The sequence below is a fragment of the Saimiri boliviensis genome, chromosome 14, assembly GCF_048565385.1.
Source record: "Saimiri boliviensis isolate mSaiBol1 chromosome 14, mSaiBol1.pri, whole genome shotgun sequence".
Classification (NCBI taxonomy): Eukaryota; Metazoa; Chordata; class Mammalia; order Primates; family Cebidae; genus Saimiri; species Saimiri boliviensis.
In genome coordinates, this window is record NC_133462.1 from 69,414,571 (window position 1) to 69,436,018 (window position 21,448).

Consider the following 21,448-nt stretch of genomic DNA (forward strand, 5'->3'; position numbering starts at 1 on the left):
AGTTAAAAAAAAAAAAAAGAAGTCCCATTTGATTTCTTAATAGTGGACTTGGAATCATGTTACTGTATCTTTAAAAAGTAAAGTTCCAATAAAAATCCATTAACTACTTTAAAATACAGCAATCCTCCTGTCCAGCTGTGAAAAGTACTAGATGATACTTATTTGCCATTTGTGTTATTTACGGTCCATGACTTTTATGGTAACTGGTTCCTATTATTGGTTTCTATTAATGTAAAACATAAGTGAACATAAATGAGGCATGAATCATTTCTTTTTATTAGCCCCACAGTCTTCACTCAGTGCTTGCAGTAACTCCAGCTGTGTCTTGTTAGTGATAACCTATTTAAAGAAGATATTTTTAAGAATAAAGAATTTGTTTAGAAAACTTTGTCCATTTTATATTACTTCTATCCTGCATGATAGTGATGAAAAAAAAAACACAATATGTAATTAATGGCACTGCAAAATCTTGAGCTGTCCCTGATTTGCATTGTGCCTAATATGATACTAATTAGTCAACCAGTGGATTTTAGTAACTAGTATATATAACAAGTAACCAAAGCAGGATGTGTTGTAAGTTACTTTTCATAGTGCAGCTGTGGACTTTCCTCTGCTAAGTATTTGTGTCATTGAAAGGTTGCTATTGGTATCAGAATAATTGAACAACTAAAGTTTAGAATTTTAAATAAACAACATTTAAAATAAATAAAAGTTACAGTTCTTCTGTGTTTAGGAGGCTGCCTAATAAATGTAAGATTTGACATTCACCAAAAACGTTTAACTTAATGAAAAAAAAATACTCTCCTATTTCTATTTATCAAAAGGCTTTTTGAAAGCTCTGCTTAGAATTTTTTCCTAATATTTGTATTTACTCAAAAAGGGAGACCATTTTTTTAAATTATACTAAGCAAAATGTGCTTTGTAAAATTAGAAAGCAAAGCAACGTATAACAAGTTTACCAGTTATAGCACGAAGATCTTTTGTGTAAGTGGGAAAAGTTCCGTCTAATTCAAAAAATTTTTAATGTAATTACTTGCACTTGAGAGAACATTGCTTGAAAATAAGTGATATTATGTCATATATATTCTAACTCAGAGAAGAACAAATGGTGTTCTAAAAATAACTTGGTAAACCTGCTATACTTCATAGATGTTCAGTAGCCTTGGTCATCGATAATACAGTAAAAAAAAAAAAACTTCCATAATAAAACATATTCCTCATCCTGTGTTGTTAGGGGCCCTTCCGAGATATCACTGAAGTATTAGAACAACGCTACAAGCCTTTGGAGCCAACGTTGCGGGTGGCAGAACCAATCGATGAATTAAAGTTGGCCAGAGAGGAGCACAGAAGAAAGGAATGGCTGCAAAATGTAAATGACAATATGTGAGTTATTAGCTTAACAAAAATAGCTGTGCCATATTTACTACCTTAAATTTTCTAATATTTTCTATTTCCTAATATTGTAAAAAATCCTTTATTTGTGAGAAAAAAGCCACCCTTGACCTATTTCGAAGCAATAATTTTTCAACATGCAAATGATTTAAATGAGGTCAGTATTGATGGCAAAAATTCTTTTGATAACTCCGAAGACAAAAAAAAAGAGGGATATTTTATGGATAATAACTATGTGTAATCTGTGAAGATATTTTTTAAATTATCTATATTGAATGCATACATGTTTATGATACTCCTAAAATAAGATCCGTAAGATCCAATAAAAGAGAAACATTTTTCTTAATGTGGACTAAATATCATTTTGATATATTGACATAACATTGTAGTTTTAATAGATCAGGTATATTGAAAGAGGTTAGTTTCTTTGTAACTGAGGAAGATGACTGAAAAAGATGAAGATTGGGGCGAGGACCCAAGATGGCTGACTAGGAACAGCTCAGGATTGCAGCTCCCAGTGAAAGCGCAGAGGGTGAGTGGACACCGCATTTCCAGACAGATTTTTATTGCCCACAGACCAGGAGATTCCCAGGCGGAGGAGTCCCACAGGTCGCCAGTGCGGCTGTTTCAGCCAGTGCGGCTGGCACGGTAGCTTTGCCATCGTCCTGGCACGGCAGTTCTCCGTACAAAATATACTGGTCCAGGTGCCTTTTTAGCTGGCGATTGGAGACCCAGGAAGGCAGATCACCCATTCATCTAATTTAAAAAGGAACTGAAACAGAGAGCCAGGCCAGGAGATTTCTGGGCGAAAAAACTGCCATGAATCTCAGTGCCACTGTTTCAGCCAGCGCAGTGAGTCGCTGCAGGGGAAATCACACAGATCCCAGCGCCTTTTCAACAGGCGACTGGAACACCTGGGAAAGAGTCTACCATTCAACTAAAAAAAAAAAAAAAAACAGGCTCTGAGTCAGGGAGTCAGGTGATAAGGCTTGGCTGGACCTACCCCTGCCACAAAAAAAACAAAACAGCAATTGAAAACGCTCTGGGTTGAGAGTTTCACAGCAAGCACAGCTGAACCCGGCACGGTCCAGCTCGGTGGGGGAGGGGTGTCCACCATTACCGAGACACTCCACCAATACAGAGGTAGTCTGCCATCGCTGAGGCAGCCCGCCGTTGCTGAGGCAACCTGCCATTATAGAGAGAGTCTGCCATTACAGAGGCAGGCCACCATTGCTGAGGCAGTTCTAACTACACCCATATAAATAGGACTGCAGGGAAGATCACACGGCCGCTGGGCAGAGCCCATAGCAGCTCAGCAAAGCCTCTGCAGGCAGACAGTGACTAGGCTGCCTCCTCACTGGGCAGGGCAGTCCTGAAAAAAAAAAAGGCAGCAGCACAACAGAAACTCATAAATAAAGCCCTAACTCCCTGGGACAGAGCACCTGGGGGGGGAAAAAAAAAAAAGGAGTTTATGAGTTCTGCTGCAGCAGACCTAAATGTACCTGCCCAGCAACTCTGAATGAACAATGGAGCTCACAGCTCAGCACTTGAGCTCCAATAAAGGACAGACTGTCTCCCCAAGCAGCTCCCTGACCCCCATATATGTCCAAAGAGTCACCTCCTAAAGAAGAGAACAGACTGACATTTGGTGGGTATCCTTCTGGGACAAAGATAGCAGAAGAAGAAACTGGTAGTAACCCTTACTGTTCTGCAGCTGCTGCAGGTGATCCCCAGGCAAGCAGGGCCTGGAGTGGACCTCAGCAGTCCTACAGCAGAGGGGCCAGACTGTTAGAAGGAAAACTAAGAAACAGAAATAACTTCATCATCCACAAATTGGAAGTGCACCCAGAGACCCAATCTGAAAGTCAGCAAGTACAAGGAAAACAGGTGGATAAATCCACAAAGATGGGAAGAAACCAGTGCAAAAAGGATGAAAACACCCGAAACCAGAACACCTCTCCTCCTACAAGGGATCACAACTTTTCACCAGCAAGGGAACAAGGCTGGATGGAGAATGAGTGTGATGAAATGACAGAATCAGACTTCAGAAGGTGGGTAATAAGAAACTTCTGTGAGCTAAAAGAACATGTTCTAACCCAATGCAAAGAAACTAAGAACATTTGAAAAAGATTTGACAAAACGCTGACAAGAATGGACAACATAGAGAGGAATATAAGTGAATTGATGGAGCTTAAAAACACAACACAAGAACTTCACAAAGCATGCACAAGTTTCAACAGCTGAATTGACCAAGAAAGGATATCAGAGGTCAAAGATCAACTCAATGAAATAAAATGAGAAGGCAAGAATAGAGAAAAAAAGGGTAAAAAGGAATGAACAAAGTCTCCAAGAAATGTGGGACAATGTGAAAAGACCTAATCTATGTTTCATAGGTGTACTTGAATGTGATGAAGAGAATGAAATCCAAGCTGGAAAATACTCTTCAGGATATTATCCAGGAAAACTTCCCCAATCTAGCAAGGCAGGCCAGTATTCAAGTCCAGGAAATACAGAGAACACCACAAAGATATTCCTCAAGAAGACCAACCTCAAGGCACATAATCATCAGATTCACCAGGGTTGAAATGAAGGAGAAAATGCTGAGGGCAGCCAGAGAGAAAGGTCGGGTTACCCACAAAGGGAAGCCCATCAGACGCACAGCAGATCTCTCAGCAGAAACCCTACAAGCCAGAAGACAGTGGGGGCCAATATTCAACATCCTTAACGAAAAGAACTTTCAACCCGGAATCTCATATCCAGCCAAACTAAGCTTCATAAGTGAAGGAGAAATAAAATCCTTTGTGAACAAGCAAGTACTCAGAGATTTCATCACCACCACCGCCTGCTTTACAAGAGCTCCTATAAGAGGCTCTACACACATAATGGAACAAGCTGTACCAGCCATTCCAAAAACATACCAAATGGTAAAGAGCATCAACACAATCAAGAATCTGCATCAACTAATGGGCAAAACAGCCAGCTAGCATCAAAATGGCAGTATCAAATTCACACATAACAATATTAACCCTAAATATAAATGGACTAAATGCCCCAATCAAAAGACAAAGACTGGCAAATTGGATAAAAAGCCAAAACCCATGGGTGTGCTGTATCCAGGAAACCCATCTCACATGCAAGGATACACAAAAGCTCAAAATAAAGGGATGGAGGAAGATTTACCAAGAAAATGGAGAGCAAAAAAGAGCAGGAGTTGCAATTCTCGTCTCTGATAAAATAGACTTTAAAGCAACAAAGATCAAAAGAGACAAAGAAGGACATTACATAATGGTAAAAGGATCAATGTAACAAGAAGAGCTAACCAGCTCTTTATTTAGGATCTTCTCAAGAAGATCCTAAATATATACGCACCCAATACAGTAGCACCCAGATACATAAGGCAAGTTCTTAATGACTTACAAAGAGACTTATATTCCCACACAATAATAGTGGGAGACTTTAACACCCCATTGTCAATATTAGAAAGATCAACACAACAGAAAATTAACAAGGATATCCAGGACTTGAACTCAGACCTGGAACAAGCAAACCTAATAGACATTTACAGAACTCTCCACCCCAAATCCACAGAATATACATTCTTCTGAGCACCACATCACACCTACTCTAAAATTGACCATGTAATTGGAAGCAAATCACTCCTCAACAAATGCAAAAGAATGGAAATCATAACAAACAGTCTCTCAGACCACAGTGCAATCAAGTTAGAACTCAGAATGCAGAAACTAACTCAGAACCGCACAGCTTCATGGAAACTGAACAACTGGCTCTTGAACGTTGACTGGATAAACAATGAAATGAAGGCAGAAATAAAGATGTTCTTCGAAACCAATGAGAACGAAGACACAGCGTACCAGAATCTCTGGGACACATTTTTTTTTTTTTTTTGAGGTGGAGTTTCGCTCTTGTTACCCAGGCTGGAGTGCAATGGCGCGATCTCGGCTCACTGCAACCTCCACCTCCTGAGTTCAGGCAATTCTCCTGCCTCAGCCTCCTGAGTAGCTGGGATTACAGGAACATGCCACCATGCTCAGCTAATTTTTTGTATTTTTAGTAGAGATGGGGTTTCACCATGTTGACCTGGATGGTCTCGATCTCTTGACCTCGTGATCCACCTGCCTCGGCCTCCCAAAGTGCTAGGATTACAGGCTTGAGCCACTGCGCCCGGCTCTCTGGGACACATTTAAAGCAGTCTCTAGAGGAAAATATGTAGCAATAAGTGCCCACATGAGAAGCAAGGAGAAATCGAAAATCAACACCCCATCATCAAAATTGAAAGAGCTAGAGGAGCAAGATCAAAAAAACTCAAAATGTAGCAGAAGACAAGAAATAAATAAGATCAGAGCAGAACTGAAGGAGATAGAGACACAAAAAAAACCTTCAAAAAATCAATAAATCCAGGAGCTGGTGAAAAGATCAACAAAATGGACAGACTACTAGCAAGATTAATAAAAAAGAAAAGAGAATAACCAAATTGATGCAATAAAAAATGATAAAGCGGATATCACCACAGATTCCACAGAAATTCAAACCATCATCAGAGATTATTACAAACAACTCTATGCACACAAACTAGTAAACCTGGAAGAAATGGATAAATTCCTGGACACTTGCCTCCTCCCAAGCCTAAACCAGGAAGAAGTCAAAACCCTGAATAGACCAATAACAAGGTCTGAAGTTGAGGCAGCAATTAAGAGCCTGCCACCCAAAAAAAAAAGCCCAGGTACAGCTGAGTTCACAGCCGAATTCTACCAGTCATGCAAAGAGGAGCTGGTATCATTCCTTCTGAAACTATTCCAAATAATCCAAAAAGAGGGAATCCTTCCCAAATCATTTTATGAGACCAACATCATCCTGATACCAAAACCCACAGAGACTCAACAAGAAAAGAAAACTTCAGGCCAATATCCATGATGAACATAGATGCAAAAATCTTCAGTAAAATACTGGCAAGCCGATTGCAACAGCATATCAAAAAGCTTATCCACCATGATCAGTAGGCTTCATCCCAGGGATGCAAGGCTAGTTCAACATACTCAAGTCTATAAACGTAATTCACCACATAAACAGAACCAAAGACAAAAACCACATGATTATCTCAATTGATGCAGAGAAGGCCTTTGACAAAATTCAACAGCCCTTTATGCTAAAAATGCTCAATAAACTAGATATTGACAGAATGTATCTCAAAATAATAAAAGCTATTTATGAAAAACCAACAGCCAATATCATACTGAATGGGCAAAAACTGGAAGCATTCCCTTTGAAATCTGGCACTAGACAAGGATGCCCTCTCTCACCACTCCTATTCAATATAGTACTGGAAGTTCTAGCCAGAGCAATCAGGCAAGAAAAAGAAATAAAGGGTATTCAGATAGGAAAGGAGGAAGTCAAATTGTCTCTATTTGCAGGTGACTTGATTGTATATCTAGAAGACCCCATTGTCTCAGCCCAAAATGTTCTGAAACTGATAAGCAACTTCAGCGAAGTGTCAGGATACAAAATCCATGTGCAAAATTCACAAGCATTCCTATACACCAATAACAGACTTAAAGAGAGCCAAATCAAGAATGAACTGCCATTCACAATTGCTGCAAAGAAATAAAATACCTAGGAATACAACTAACAAGGAACGTAAAGGACCTCTTCAAGGAGAACTACAAGCCACTGCTCAATGAAATAAGAGAGGACACAAACAGATGGAGAAACATTCCATGTTCATGGTTAGGAAGAATCAATATCGTGAAAATGGCCATACTGCCCAAAGTAATTTACAGATTCAATGCTATCTCCATCAAGCTACCAATGACCTTCTTCACAGAACTGGAAAAAAACACCTTATACTTCATATGGAACCAAAAGAGAGCCTGCATAGCCAAGTCAATTCTAAGCAAAAAGAACAAAGCAGGAGGCGTCACACTACTGGACTTCAAACTATACTACAAGGCTACAGTAATCAAAACAGCATGGTACTGGTACCAAAACAGAGATATAGACCAATGGAACAGAAGAGAGGCCTCGGAGGCAACACAGCATATCTACAACCATCTGATCTTTGACAAACCTGACAAAAACAAGCAATGGGGAAAGGATTCCCTGTTTAATAAACGATGTTGGGAAAACTGGCTAGCCATGTGCAGAAAGCAGAAACTGGATTCCTTCCTGACACCTTAAACTAAAATTAACTCCAGATGGATTAAAGACTTAAACATAAGACCTGACATCACAAAAACCCTAGAAGCAAATCTAGGCAAAACCATTCAGGACATAGGCGTAGGCAAAGACTTCATGACCAAAACACCAAAAGCATTGGCAACAAAAGCCAAAATAGACAAGTGGGACCTAATCAAACTCCACAGCTTCTGCATGGCAAAAGAAACAGTCATTAGAGTGAATTGGCAACCAACAGAATGGGAAAAAAATTTTGCAGTCTACCCATCAGACAAAGGGCTGATACCCAGAATTTACAAAGAACTAAAACAGATTTACAAGAAAAAAACAAGCCCATTCAAAAGTGGGTGAAGGATATGAACAGACACTTTACAAAAGAAGACATACATGAGGCCAACAAACATATGAAAAAATGCTCATCACTGGTCATTAGAGAAATGCAAATCAAAACTTTATTGAGATACCATCTCACACCAGTTCGAATGGCGATCATTAAAAAATCTGGAGACAACAGATGCTGGAGAGGATGTGGACAAATAGGAACACTTTTACACTCTTGGTGGGAGTGTAAATTAGTTCAACCATTGTGGAAGACAGTGTGACGATTCCTTAAGGACCTAGAAATAGAAATTCCATTTGACCCAGCAATCCCATTACTGGATATATATCCGAAGGATTATAAATAGTTCTACTGTAAGGACACATGTACAGGAATGTTCATTTCAGCACTGTTTACAATAGCAAAGATCTGGAACCCACCCAAATGCCCATTGATGATAGACTGGACAGGGAAAATGTGGCACATATACACCATGGAATATTATGCAGCCATCAAAAACGATGAGTTCGTGTCCTTTGTAGGGACATGGATGAACCTGGAAACCATCATTCTCAGCAAACTGACACAAGAGCAGAAAATCAAACACCACATGTTCTCACTTACAGGCGGGTGTTGAACAAGAGAACACATGGACACAGGGAGGGGAGCACTACACAGTGGGGTCTGTTGGAGGGAAATGGGGGAGGGACGGGGGTGTGGAGAGTTGGGGAGAGATAGCATGGGGAGAAATACCAGATATAGGTGAAGGGAAGAAGGCAGCAAATCACACTGCCATGTGTGTACCTATGCAACAATCTTGCATGTTCTTCACATGTACCCCAAAACCTAAAATGCAATAAAAAATTAATTAAAAAAAGTAAAAGATGAAGAATGATTTAATAGCATATGTAATTTTAAATTATTTTATTAGCATTCATTGATTTGGATCTCAATTCATACATCTTTCTCTCAGATACTTTCTCTCTCTTAAGACACTTTGTCATCAATAGAGTCATATGTAATTTGTAAAGAGACCATTTTAAATCTATAGCTTTATTTTTATTATGTCATTATTCTATAATGCCTCATAATTATCTTTGCAATATTTCTTTTTTTTTTTTTTTTTTTGAGATGGAGTTTCGCTCTTGTTACCCAGGCTGGAGTGCAATGGCACGATCTCGGCTCACCGCAACCTCTGCCTCCTGGGTTCAAGCAATTCTCCTGCCTCAGCCTCCGGAGTAGCTGGGATTACAGGCACACACCACCATGCCCAGCTAATTTTTTGTATTTTTAGTAGAGACGGGGTTTCACCTTGTTGACCAGGATGGTCTCGATCTCTCGACCTCGTGATCCACCCGCCTCGGCCTCCCAAAGTGCTGGGATTACAGGCTTGAGCCACCGCGCCCGGCGATGCAATATTTCTTATATTTTTAATACTATTTACATGCTAAGACACTATGACATTAATATAATACTACTAATAATATTGGTATAATATAAATTATTATGTAATATAAAATGCAACATTTAAAATTATAATTATTATTTAATTTACATAATGTATGTGCTAATTCTGTTACAATGATAATTTATATAATAATTATAAAATATTTTTAAATTGCGTTTTGATATATAGAGAAATTAGAATTACCTCTTATCCCTTGTAGTGGATTTTGGATTATTTTAACAGTTAGAAGATATACATATATATACATACATATAAGATATACATATATATCTTATACATACATATAAAATATGCTTTATTTTAATTATACATTTCTGAAGAGACTTGAAAAGTAAAAATTTTTACACAAACATATCAAAGACAAAATTGGCAGGCATCTCAAGTAATTTTTATAAAGTTTTCCACTTTATAGCAATTACTTGAAGTGAAATCATTAGCTGTGGAGTGTTCGGCAGATTCCTTTAATAACTGATTGGGTTAACCCAATATATGATGAATAAGAAAATAAGGAACTAGGCCGAGCGCGGTGGCTCAAGCCTGTAATCCCAGCACTTCGGGAGGCCAAGGCGGGTGGATCACGAGGTCAAGAAATCGAGACCTTCCTGGTCAACATGGTGAAACCCCGTCTCTACTAAAAATACAAAAAATTAGCTGGGCATGGTGGTGCGCGCCTGTAATCCCAGCTACTCAGGAGGCCGAGGCAGGAGAATTGCCTGAACCCAGGAGGCAGAGGTTGTGGTGAGCCGAGATCACGCCATTGCACTCCAGCCTGGGTAACAAGAGCGAAACTCCGTGTCAAAAAAAAAAAAAAAAAGAAAGAAAAAGAAAGAAAGAAAGAAAAGAAGGAACTTTATTTTCCAATTTGTTTTGAGGAGGTAGATTCATTTTACCACACATATCGTAGAAGATTAAAGCTTCTCAGACCTAGTCAAGCAAAATATAAAATTTAGTGATGATTATCTAAAGAGTTATATTACTCAGAATTATTTTTCTATTTCCAATGATGCAAAGGTTTACAAAATAACAAGACTAATTGCTCAAACAAATAATTGAAATACTTATTGATTATCTGATTGGTTTTCTACAGATATTATTATATATTAAACATACTGAGATATCATTTCTTACTATTTGCTTTGATAAGCCTAGAAAGATCAGCTGTCAATGTTATCCCCAAGGAAAGTTGAAGTTGCCCAATTTCTATTTTCCATGGAATACTTGTACATATATCTTCAACTTCCACAGTGTTGCTGATGATCCTTTGCCCTGTAGCTTTCAGAGATTGCAAAGTCTTTCTAAGATTATCAACCAATCAGAAACAAACCAAGTTGGAAATGCTAAAAAAATTTCTTATAGGTTCAAAGCTATTATATTTTTTGCAGCTAAGCTAAATATTGGTCTTTAGCCTAAGAATGATTCCATTATTAGAGTTAAAACACTGATTTTTTTTCATAGATTCTTCTGAAACAATTTTGGTTTTTGTATACTGGATAATGCATTATCGTGTCTTGTGTGGCAAAAGACATACTAGAAATGTAGGTTTTATATTTTTGCAGATAAGAATTCCATGACATATACTCCTGTCACAAAGATACCATAAAACCAACTTTACCTGTAAAGAATTAAAAGTAGTGTATCAAGAATCTGCTATCTAGACCTAGGAAGGTAGAGCTTTTATTTCTAATTTTAAGGAGTCAAAGGGTAGCATTATATCTGAGAGTTTAATACATTTAGCTCTTTTGTTTTCATAACATTATGAAAATTGCAGTGTATTATAGTAGAAGTAGTATGAACTTTGGAAGTAGATCTATATGAACTCAAATCTTAGCTCCATTAAACAGCAGTATAATCTTAGGTTAGTAATTTAGCCTACCTGAAGCTATTTTCCTGTCTGTAAGATGAAGCAGAAATGTTACCTTAAAAGGTTGTAAGGAGGATTGAAAGAGAAAATGAATATAAAGTGTCGAACATAGTAGAGTCTTAATAAAAGAGAATTATTAACATGCTTTGTATTACCACAAATGTGATTCTGCATGTAAGACATCAAAGAAGTTGTAAGAAATCACAGATTCCAAAGATAGGCTGGATGTTTTCCCCGAGCCTGGAGAACCAGAAGTTGAGGAGGACAATGAGCTACACCACAGTATCCTAACCTCATTAAAGGCTTCTCTTTATGTGTCTAAAAGACAAATTTTCTAAGTGTATTAGTTTGCTAGGGCTTCCATAGCAAAGTACCAGAAACAGATGGCTTAAAAAACAGAAATGTACTGTATCACAATTCTGGAGGCTAGAAATCCAGGAGGGAGGTGTCAGCAGGGCTGGTTCCTTCTCTGTGAGTAAGAATCTGTTCATGCCTCTACCTTAACTTCTGGTGGTTTGCTATCAGTCTTTATGTTCCTCATTTCTAAAAGCATTCCTCTGATCTCTGCCTTCCTCACATGATGTCTCCCTGTATCTGTGTCTGTGTCCAAATTTTTCTTTGCTATAAGGACACCATACACATTAGAGTAGGGACTTACCCTACTTCGTTTTGACCTAATCTGCATGTGTTATATCTGATGATCTAGGAAAGCATTCTTGACAGACAAAAAAACTGAGTTGAATTCTGCAAAAGACAGTTGAGATTTTGATAGAGAAAAGAACAGAAAGTAGCCACAAGTAGGTTGATGATATGAAAAGAAAAACCATGGTAGGAAAAGTTGATGGAACAATGACAAGACAAATTTGATAGGCTAATGTTTATATAAGAGGGCAAGAGAAAGAAAAATTGCAAAAAAGTTCAAGACCAAGGAGTTGGTGGTTTATCCTCTAGGTAGTGGGAAATTATTTATGGTTTTTGAGAGAAAGTGGATGGTGTAAAATAATATAAATTTGATTGGGAGACAAATGTATTTGAGAAGAATATGCTAGATGCAATAAAAACTATTAGGAAAAATATTGCAGTAATTTTGGTAATAGGTAACTGGTTAGAACTAAAATTATAGAAGGATTTGATCTTCTCTTTCTTCTTCTTCCTCTGTATAATCTTTGAATGGTTGCTTCTATTTGACAGACTTTACCACCTCTATGCCAATGATTTCCATTCGCAATCTCTACACTCTTGATCCTACATTTCAGATGTACATGTTCAGTTGCCGTCTTTGTATCTCCACCCGATGTCCTAAACGCAATATATAACACCCTGTCCTGCTTCTTTCATTGAGTGTGAATTGCATCACCAACTATCCGCATAAGCTAGAGATTTGTGAGTTACCTTCTTCTCCAGCATCATCCACATCGTATGTCCTCAAGTCCTTAAGTGTTTCTCAAATTCAGCCTCTCTTCCCCTTTATACTGCTACTATCTTAATTTAGGCCCCTTAGGATTCCTTAACTTTAATTGCCATAAAATGCCTTCAACCTAGTCTACCTAGTCTTACTCCCACTCAGTGTATTTTACCACACCAGCACTAAAGAGATTCGATTATGCTATTATTATTCAGCTAAAATGCCTTTCAATGGCTTTTTATTGCCTCTAGGATAAAGTTCAATTTCTTATTGCAAAACACAGTTTCTTTAGGATCTGATTCAAGCTGATTTCTTTAGCTAATCTTTGTCATATTCCATAAAGAACTCTGCTCCAGAAATACTGAGCTGTTTTCATTCTTCTTTATGTCCCTGGCTCTCTCTTGTTTCTGTTAGAAATCTTCTACTTCCTTTGACTTAGGACTCTCCTCAAATCCATTTAAAAAAATCTAAAGAAGAATTTTTTTATCTATCCAAGAATTTTTGGTTACATATGCAATTATATGTATATTTATTATTTCTGTATTAAAATATGACAAAATCTTATATATACTTCTTATTTATGGAATATGGTGATCAGAAAATTTGGGGTTTGAAATTTCAGAGGGGACCATTTCAAGGAATATTTCCAAATATGAAATGAAACCATGAAAGTTGCTTAGATAAAATGGAGAAAAAAAGTGATTATTAATAACAGGTAGAGGAAAAGGGAGGCCATAATGGTGCCAGAGCTACAAAAGTCAATGTTTAATTTACCCATTAAGACAGCAGAAATGGAATGGAGTGGACAATTATAAATCATATGATATAGGCTATAATATAGGCTTCACTAAGGTCTTATGAGAGGTGTAAAATGTCATGTACATTAATATCTTCTGTTAATTGTAAACATTCTGGCTTAATACAGGAGACTATAATTATATGCACAGTACAGTGGATTTAAGATATTACAATAGAAATGAGAACCAACTAGTTTTAATTAGTTTTCTGTTAGGCATAATAATCCCTATTGCCCTGCCAAAGAATCCACATGTCCTAATCCTAGGAACCTGTGAATATTACCTTATATAATAAAAAGATCTTTGCGGATTTGATTAAATTAGGGACTTTTAGACGGGGAAATTATCCTGAATTATGAGAACGGGGCCAGTTTTGTAATGGCAAAAGTCCTTAAAAGTGGAAGAGGGAGGCAGAAAGAGATTTGAAAATCTCCATGAAAAGAGGTCAGAGTGATGTGATGTGAGGAGGGTTCAGTTTCCCTTTGCCAGCTTTGAAGATGGGGCATGAGGTCCACGACAAGGAATGTAGGCCCTTCTGCAGAAGTTATAAAAGGCAAGGAAATTGATTCTCTTCTAGATCTCCTAGAAAGAACATAGTCCTGTCAACACCTTGATTTTAGCCCAGTAAAACCTATTTTGGACTTCTGACCTCAAGAATAATAAGTTAATAATGTTGTTTAAGCCACAAATTTTGTGGTGATTTGTTATAACAGCAAAAGAAAATAAATGCAAGTGTTCTTCTAAAAAGTTCTCAAATCAAGAAGCTACCTTGCTAGGTGAGATTTGGTATTTAGATTAATTATAATCCTGAGCTACATTTGAGGAAACTCCTTAAATCCCTAAGGATTCAAGAGTCTTCTACAGGTTTAAGGTATAGACATTGAGGATTTAAAAAATAGACCAGTGGCTGGAGTTTTCCTGTGAAGAGGAGTTCATGATTAAAGCATACTGTAGCTATATTTTAAACTTATATAGGCTTTCATTTAAGAAATTGTATGTAGAGCTCAATAGCTGTCTCTTCATTTTTTAGAAAAATAAAACGTATTAATTTGCTGATAGATATTCAGAGTAGGTGAGATGAGAGACATCCATAGCAGATGTCTATGTTTAGTAGCGTAGCAGAACTAATAACTATTTCTTGAGCCCCTCCACTTGCTGGAACTAATAGCTGTGAATCTAATGTGCCTTTACTTCTCTCAAATTTGCAACCTAGCTTAGATAGGGGCCTTGGTAAATATTGGATCTGGTAATATTGTAAAACCAAAATGGGGTCCATTCACCCACCACAGTAGAACTCATATACCCACATTGAGGTTTTTGCAGTGACCAAAGAGGGCATTTATTGCAGGGCACCAAGCAAGAAGATTCAAGGAAGCTCGTGCTTAAAACCCCACCTCCCCTATGGCCTGAAAGTAAGAGTTTTTAAAGGCAGGAGTAAATTTCAGGAAAGCAGAAGCTACAGGCAAAATCACAAATCAGTATGTGGAGGTCACACATTGGTTTTGGCCTAAAATAGTGGGATAACTTGAAGCAGAAGCTTACAGATGGTAGGTAGATTTAAAGATCTTTTGATTGACAATTGGCTAAGAAAGGGAAGCTCTGTTTAAAAATTTGGGGTCATGGCTGGGTACAGTGGCTGACGCTTCTAATCCCAGCACTTTGGGAGGCTGAGCCGGGCTGATCACTTGAGAACCAGGAGTTTGAGACCAGCCTGGCCAACCTGGTGAAAGCCATCTCTACTAAAAATACAAAAAAATTAGCCAGGTGTGGTGGTGGGCACTTGTAGTCCCAGCTACTCCAGAGGCTGCGGCACAAGAATCGCTTGAACCAGAGAGGTGGAAGCAGCAGTGAGCCAAGATCGCACCACTGCACTCCAGCCTGGGTGACAGTTCTGCTATGCTACTAAATGTTTATAGGATGTCTCTCATTTTACCTACTCTGAATAACTATCAGTAAATTAATACTTTTTATTTTTTTTAAAAGATGTAGAGACAACTTTTGAGCTGTCTATTCGCAGTTTCTTAAATGAAAGACTATGTAAGTTTAAAATATAGCTACAATATGCTTTAATCATGAACTCCTCTTTAGAAGAAAACTCCAGTCACTGGTATATTTTTTAAATCCTCAATGTCTATACCTTAAACCTGTATAAGATTCTTGAATCCTTAGGGATTTAAGGAGTTCCCTCAAATGCAGCTCAGGATTATAATTAATCTAAACACCAAAGTCTCACCTAGCAAGGTAGCTTCTTGTCTTCCTGTCTCAACATTAAAAAATAAAATAAAATTGGGGGTCAATAGAAAAATGTGAACCTGGTAGAGGGAATGACTTCCCCCAAGCTCCTTACGAAGGAACTTACAATAAAGGGTGGTAAAGTTTAGTCTTCACTTCTCCCTTATCTGGGGTCTCCATTCAGTGAGTCTGAGCCCATGAAAGACAACTCAGGGACCTGTGGTAAGTTGTTACCTTTAGTTTCTATAGGAAAAGCAAATAGCTGTGGAAGAAGTTACTTATTTATTTCTGGGGCTAACTAGGTGCTTGGATTTCCCTTGAAAGGGACTCAGGATTTTCCTTTATTTCTGTGCTTGGTGTCCACAGGCCCCTAAAAAAAGGGGAACCATGCTCCGTTGCAGTAAATAACAGTAAACAGGGAGTAAATTGCTCACTTTTAAAACTTTAAGTATTTTTTCTAATTAAGTATAAGTATCATTTTGTGGTCATTACTATAAGAGAAATGTTGTAGGAAAAGTTAAGAAACAAGATCCAAATAACAGTTTTTAGAAAGGACATTTTAAAATGTGCCATATGTAGATGAGCATTGGTTCTACTTATCTTTAAAGAATAGTAAGAAGAACTTTTAACATGTCTCAAAAATTTTTCTGACTTGTGTGGTTTCTTCAGACACTTTAGACCTTTACAATTTGCATATTTTCTGAACTGTTATTGTATTATGATAGAGATTATCATATATTTTCAGATAATGTTTTCTTAACAATTCAACTTTTATTTGTAACTCTTCCATTTATTTTAATTACTAGCACAGTGTGCAACATTTATTAATCAGCAGAGCCTTCTTAAGTTAAAATACTAAATTAGCTAACCCCATTAACACAGAATACTCCAAACAAGCAGTAATAGGAGAGGTAGTTATTGCGCAAATCGTATTATACATGCGGGTGCTCTAGGGCACAGTTAAGCATGATTACCCTCTTTTGATCCAGTATTCCTTTGCCTCTCCCAGCTAATTTCCAGTGGAAATTTACAAAGTACTGCCTTCATTTTTCCAGCTTAATTTTTTAAATGAAGTTCTGGTACTTTATAACACTGGGGATATAGATAATAAGCCTGTGTATAATTAAGAAGTTCTAGAATTTGTCTATGAAAGAGCCCTTTATTACTTTGGCTGTGTAGTAAGAACTATGCTCTCTTTTTGTCCACTGTTTCTCTGAAAGAAAAAAAAAGTGTTTTCTAAGTAAATGACCACAGAATACTAGAATTCTGTTCTTACAGACACCTGTGTCTAAAGAAGTTTAAGATTTTAAAAATCCATATAATTTGATAATTTGGAATACTTTTAGTGATATGCTTGAGAATATGTACTTTTAGTCTATACAATCAGACAAGTCATTAAAAAGACACTTTTTAATATTTGGACTTTATGCTGTAGAGACATTCATAAAACCAGTTTTAGGCCCTGAGTGAAAGATCAGATAGTCTGCAGGTATCTGATCTGTTAGCCATGGAGATGGTTTAGAAATGGGAGTCAATGGGGATAGAGGCCAGAGTCACTGGGGCCACAGTCCAGTTACAGGACCGTTGTCACAGTCCAGGTCAGAGATAAAGAGGACTCGCCATAGAACTGAGATGTTGTTCATGGAGGGTAGAGAAAGGTTGACAAACTGCTTTATAGGTAGGATTCTGTAACTGGGATTCTCTAATTTTTTGGCTTCCCTGGGCCACATTGGAAGAAGAAGAATTGTCTTGGGCCATGCATAAAATACACTAATGATAGCTAATGAACTTAAAAAAACACACACAACAAAAAATTTTATAATGTTTGAAGAAAGTTTACAAATTTGTGTTGGGCTACATGTGACTCGCAGACCATGGGTTGGAGAAGTTTGCTATAAACCCTAAATCAGATTTAGGGGCTTGCCTGATATAGTTTGGATGATGTAGGCAGAGGCACAGATGCATTTAGGATCACTGTCTCACAAAGAAAAGTAGCTTTCTTACTTACAAAGAAAAAAGATAGATTTAAGGAAACTCAAGAAACTAGGTGATGTTTAAAAGATACATTGAGGAATTTTACAGAGATATAAAGACCTAAAGAAAAAGTGGACTAAGAGGAGAAGGAGGCTGTGGGGACATGGTGTTCTTCTTTCAGTGGCATCCCTGCTTTCCTCTGCACGTCTGCTGCTTCTTTCTACTGACTAGCTTATCTGATGATTCCTAAATCATAAATTTTCTTTCCCATCAATCTTTAGCTTTCACTTAGTTGCCACCCAAGCATAACTCAACATAACGTTCCATCTATAGAACCCACAGCTACTTTTGTTTTTCATTGCAAATTTCTGCAGTAGAATCTGTTTTGCTCAATTTATGTTACCAAATTGGCTCTCATAAGCGATAGACTTGGAACACAATAGACAATAAATGAGGGTTAAATTAAAGGATGTGTTAAATTACTATACTGTTAGACCACAACTGTGGTCAAGGAGAGGGTGTGTCACATTACATCAAATACAGCTTTTTCGTGAGAGTAGAGCCATAACCAAGAATCTTCTCAGATTGAGCAGAGCAGAGGCAGGAAGGTCCTCTTATGCCCTGACTTGATGGCTTCTGACTTAGGTGATTGGCTAGAGGGTGACGTTTTGACCTACCTAAGAAAAAATATATAAGAATCATTGCAAGTTTGATAGCATGGAGGATTTGGAAATGAGTTTAACTTGGAGGCAACTCTATTTGAGGTTCCTCTAGTGTATCAAGGTAAATATCCCTAGTGAACATTTTAAAATACTGTTCTTCAGTTAAAGAATGATATTGTATATTGAGATAAAGATTTAGAAATCAGCAGTTCAGAGGTAATAGTTAAAACCTTGGTGATGGACTAATCCCCCAGGAGAAACTATACAGAGAGAAGATTACAGATTTCGAGGAATTGCTTTAATGTTAGGGCAGTGGTTTTTAGTCAGGGTTGCTGAACTGCATCACCTTGAGGTTTAAAATTACATGCATATGAATTCCTAAGTCTCAGTCACAGATAGTTTGGTTCAGTAGACATAAATATTTGCAAAATACGCCCAGGTGATTCGAGTGCACAGTTCTTGTTAAGAGTCATCAATTTAAGATATTGGCAGATAATAATGAGTCAGTCAAGAAACAGAGACAGCAAGAAAGAGCAAATTAAAGCGACTGTGCAAATTAAAGAGGGTTGGCTACAAGGAGTGGATGACCAGCTTGATACAGAGTTCAAATGCAGTGAAACTAAAAAGGGTTTGGCCGTCGGCAAGTCATTCGTTAGCAGATTTTACTTTCCCCCATAACCATCACCTAGTTGTTACTTCTCCTGTATTTTCTTTTGATATTAGCATCCACATTAAGCCCTCCATATATTGTAGAATCTATAATCTTCTGTTTAAAAATCATTTTGTTATGTCTTTGGTACAATTACAATTTCTTAAGAATAACTAATGGTGATTTGGTGATCTCATACAAAAGCTTGAACAATAATTTAAGATATAATTTATCTTGTCAGGGACCTTAAAATCATTGACAGCTAGATACTCACTTTAAAATTCTAAACCAGAGATTGCAGACTAGTAGCTTGTGAGCTGCGTATGGCCTCTGAGGGTGTTGTATTTGGATCCCACAATATTCTAAAAATTAGATACATTGAAAATTAATTAAGAATGGTAATTAAATTATTTAAAACTCCAAATTTTTCTGCTTGTGGCAAAAATTAGGAGATCTAGAAGGACCAGGCTCACAGTCTGACATGGCAACAGTTGATTAAAACTTTGACTCTTCCGTTTATATCTAACTCATTTATGTTACCTGCCTGGCCTTTCAACAGAAAAATAAGAGGGCCTTGTTCTGGATGATAAGCTTCTCAACAACAGAGCCCCTGACTTGTGTGCTACACTTAGCACAATAGTTGACAAACAGTAAGTGCTCGGAGGTTTCTTATGTATTGAATTCTGACTCTTGAACTTGAACTAGGTTTTGCTCATTCTAGCCTAATATATCAGATCACAAAAATCATTCTCACTAAAAACAAGTCAAGCCAAAAAATGAGGTAAATTATGATTTCTCTTTCATGTTTATTAATACTACACTAGAAGTCTCAATAATAGGCCTATATTTTCTTTTGTTATTTTTACTATAAACGTGATTTTCTAACCTCAAAAAAGTAGTCTTAAAACTAATGTTAATGAGTTTCTTTCAAATAGATTTGGGGAAATATTGCATTGAAAACACTTAAATGGATTTTTGGCACAGGGCTTATCAGTCTTAAATATACTTTTATTTGATGTGAACATCAAAGAGGGGAAATATAATACAGTATATAGCATTTTGCAAATGTATTCACTCAGCAAATATTATTGCATGCTGACTATATGCCAGGTACTACTTAAGCATTGAGAACATAGCAGTGAACAGGACAGACAAAAGTCTCTTTTTTTTTTTGAGACAGAGTCTCACTCTGTTGCTCAGGCTGGAGTGCAGTGGTGTAATCTCAGCTCACTGCAACCCCCATCTCCTGGGTTCAAGTGATTCTCCTACCTCAGCCTCCCAAGTAGCTGGGACTGCAGGCACACACCACTGCACCTGGCTAATTTTTGCGTTTTTAATAGAGATAGGGTTTTACCGTGTTGGCCAAACTGGTCTCACACTCCTGACTTTAGGTGATCCACCCATGCCGGCCTGCCAAAGTGGTGGGATTACAGGGATGAGCCACCGTGGCCAGTAACAAAAGTCTGTTGACCTCATGGAGCAAATGGCCTAGTTGGCCATGAGTCCCTTCATCTCATCCCCAGACCATAGTTTGTAATACACTGCTCTGGGTATAATTAGATGTATGTATTGCCACCTTAGCCACTTTATTTTCCTCCTTAAGTATATGTTTTTGTGTTTATGTTTTTTTTTTTTGTTTGTTTTGAGACAGGGTCTCACTCTGTCACCCAGGCTGGAGTGCAGTGGTGTGATCACTGATCACGGCAGCTTTGACCTCCAGGCTCAGATGATCCTCCCACCTCAGTCTCCCTAGTAGCTGGGACTGTACCTTCCTCCACCATGCACAGCTAATTTTTGTACTTTTGGTAGAGATGGGGTATCAACATGTTGCCCAAGCTGATCTCAAAGTCCTGGGCTCAAGTCCACCCACCTTGGCCTCCCAAAGTGCTAAGATTACAGACATGAGAAGTGAATGTTCTTTAAGTGATTTATAGAAGTCCTTAAAATATCTGAGTTCATCATTTTTAGCCATTCTTGAAACTTTGTTAGTTTAAAACATTCAATGTAAATGGCCTAAAAGAAGAGCCTATGTGAATGCTATTTAGCTGATGCCTTTAACTTTAGTATCTTTCAGCAGAGATTTTTAAAAACATTTTTCACAGTCGGAGGAAAATAAAAACTCTGCAAAATATGTACCAGAAATTTGTTACATAGATGTAATGAAATTACTGAGCCAAGATGATTTGAGATTGTTAATAATAATAATAAATCCAGGGAAATATATTCCTCTTAAGCTAAGAAAAATGTAAGGAAAAGGGAAAAGTATCTTTCCGGTGAAATTTAGAAGCTTGCAATATAAGCTTACTGTTTAGTTGAACAGATAGTCTTGCCACTTGCATTCTTTGTATTTAAACCTTACATTTCTGTCTTTACCCTGGGGGTGGAGATATTGCTGCCTAAGTAGTTCATGAGTTTTAAATTTGTGCTGTGAAGTCTACTCAAAGTATAAAATCCTGTGTGTATTAAGCTCTTATAGCTATGGTTTGTCCTCAACCATAAA

At 37.5% G+C, this 21,448-nt stretch overlaps 1 protein-coding gene across 1 annotated transcript in view; it reads left to right on the forward strand.

The window, feature by feature from the left end:
• The window catches only part of SPATA17 (spermatogenesis associated 17), a 207,039-nt gene that overhangs the window by 115,287 nt on the left and 70,304 nt on the right, over window positions 1–21,448 (forward strand). Inside the window, exon 8 of the mRNA XM_003930345.4 lies at window positions 1,235–1,383. Within this exon, the coding sequence (XP_003930394.3) occupies window positions 1,235–1,383 (149 nt within the window). The remainder of the gene's footprint in view (window positions 1–1,234; window positions 1,384–21,448) is intronic.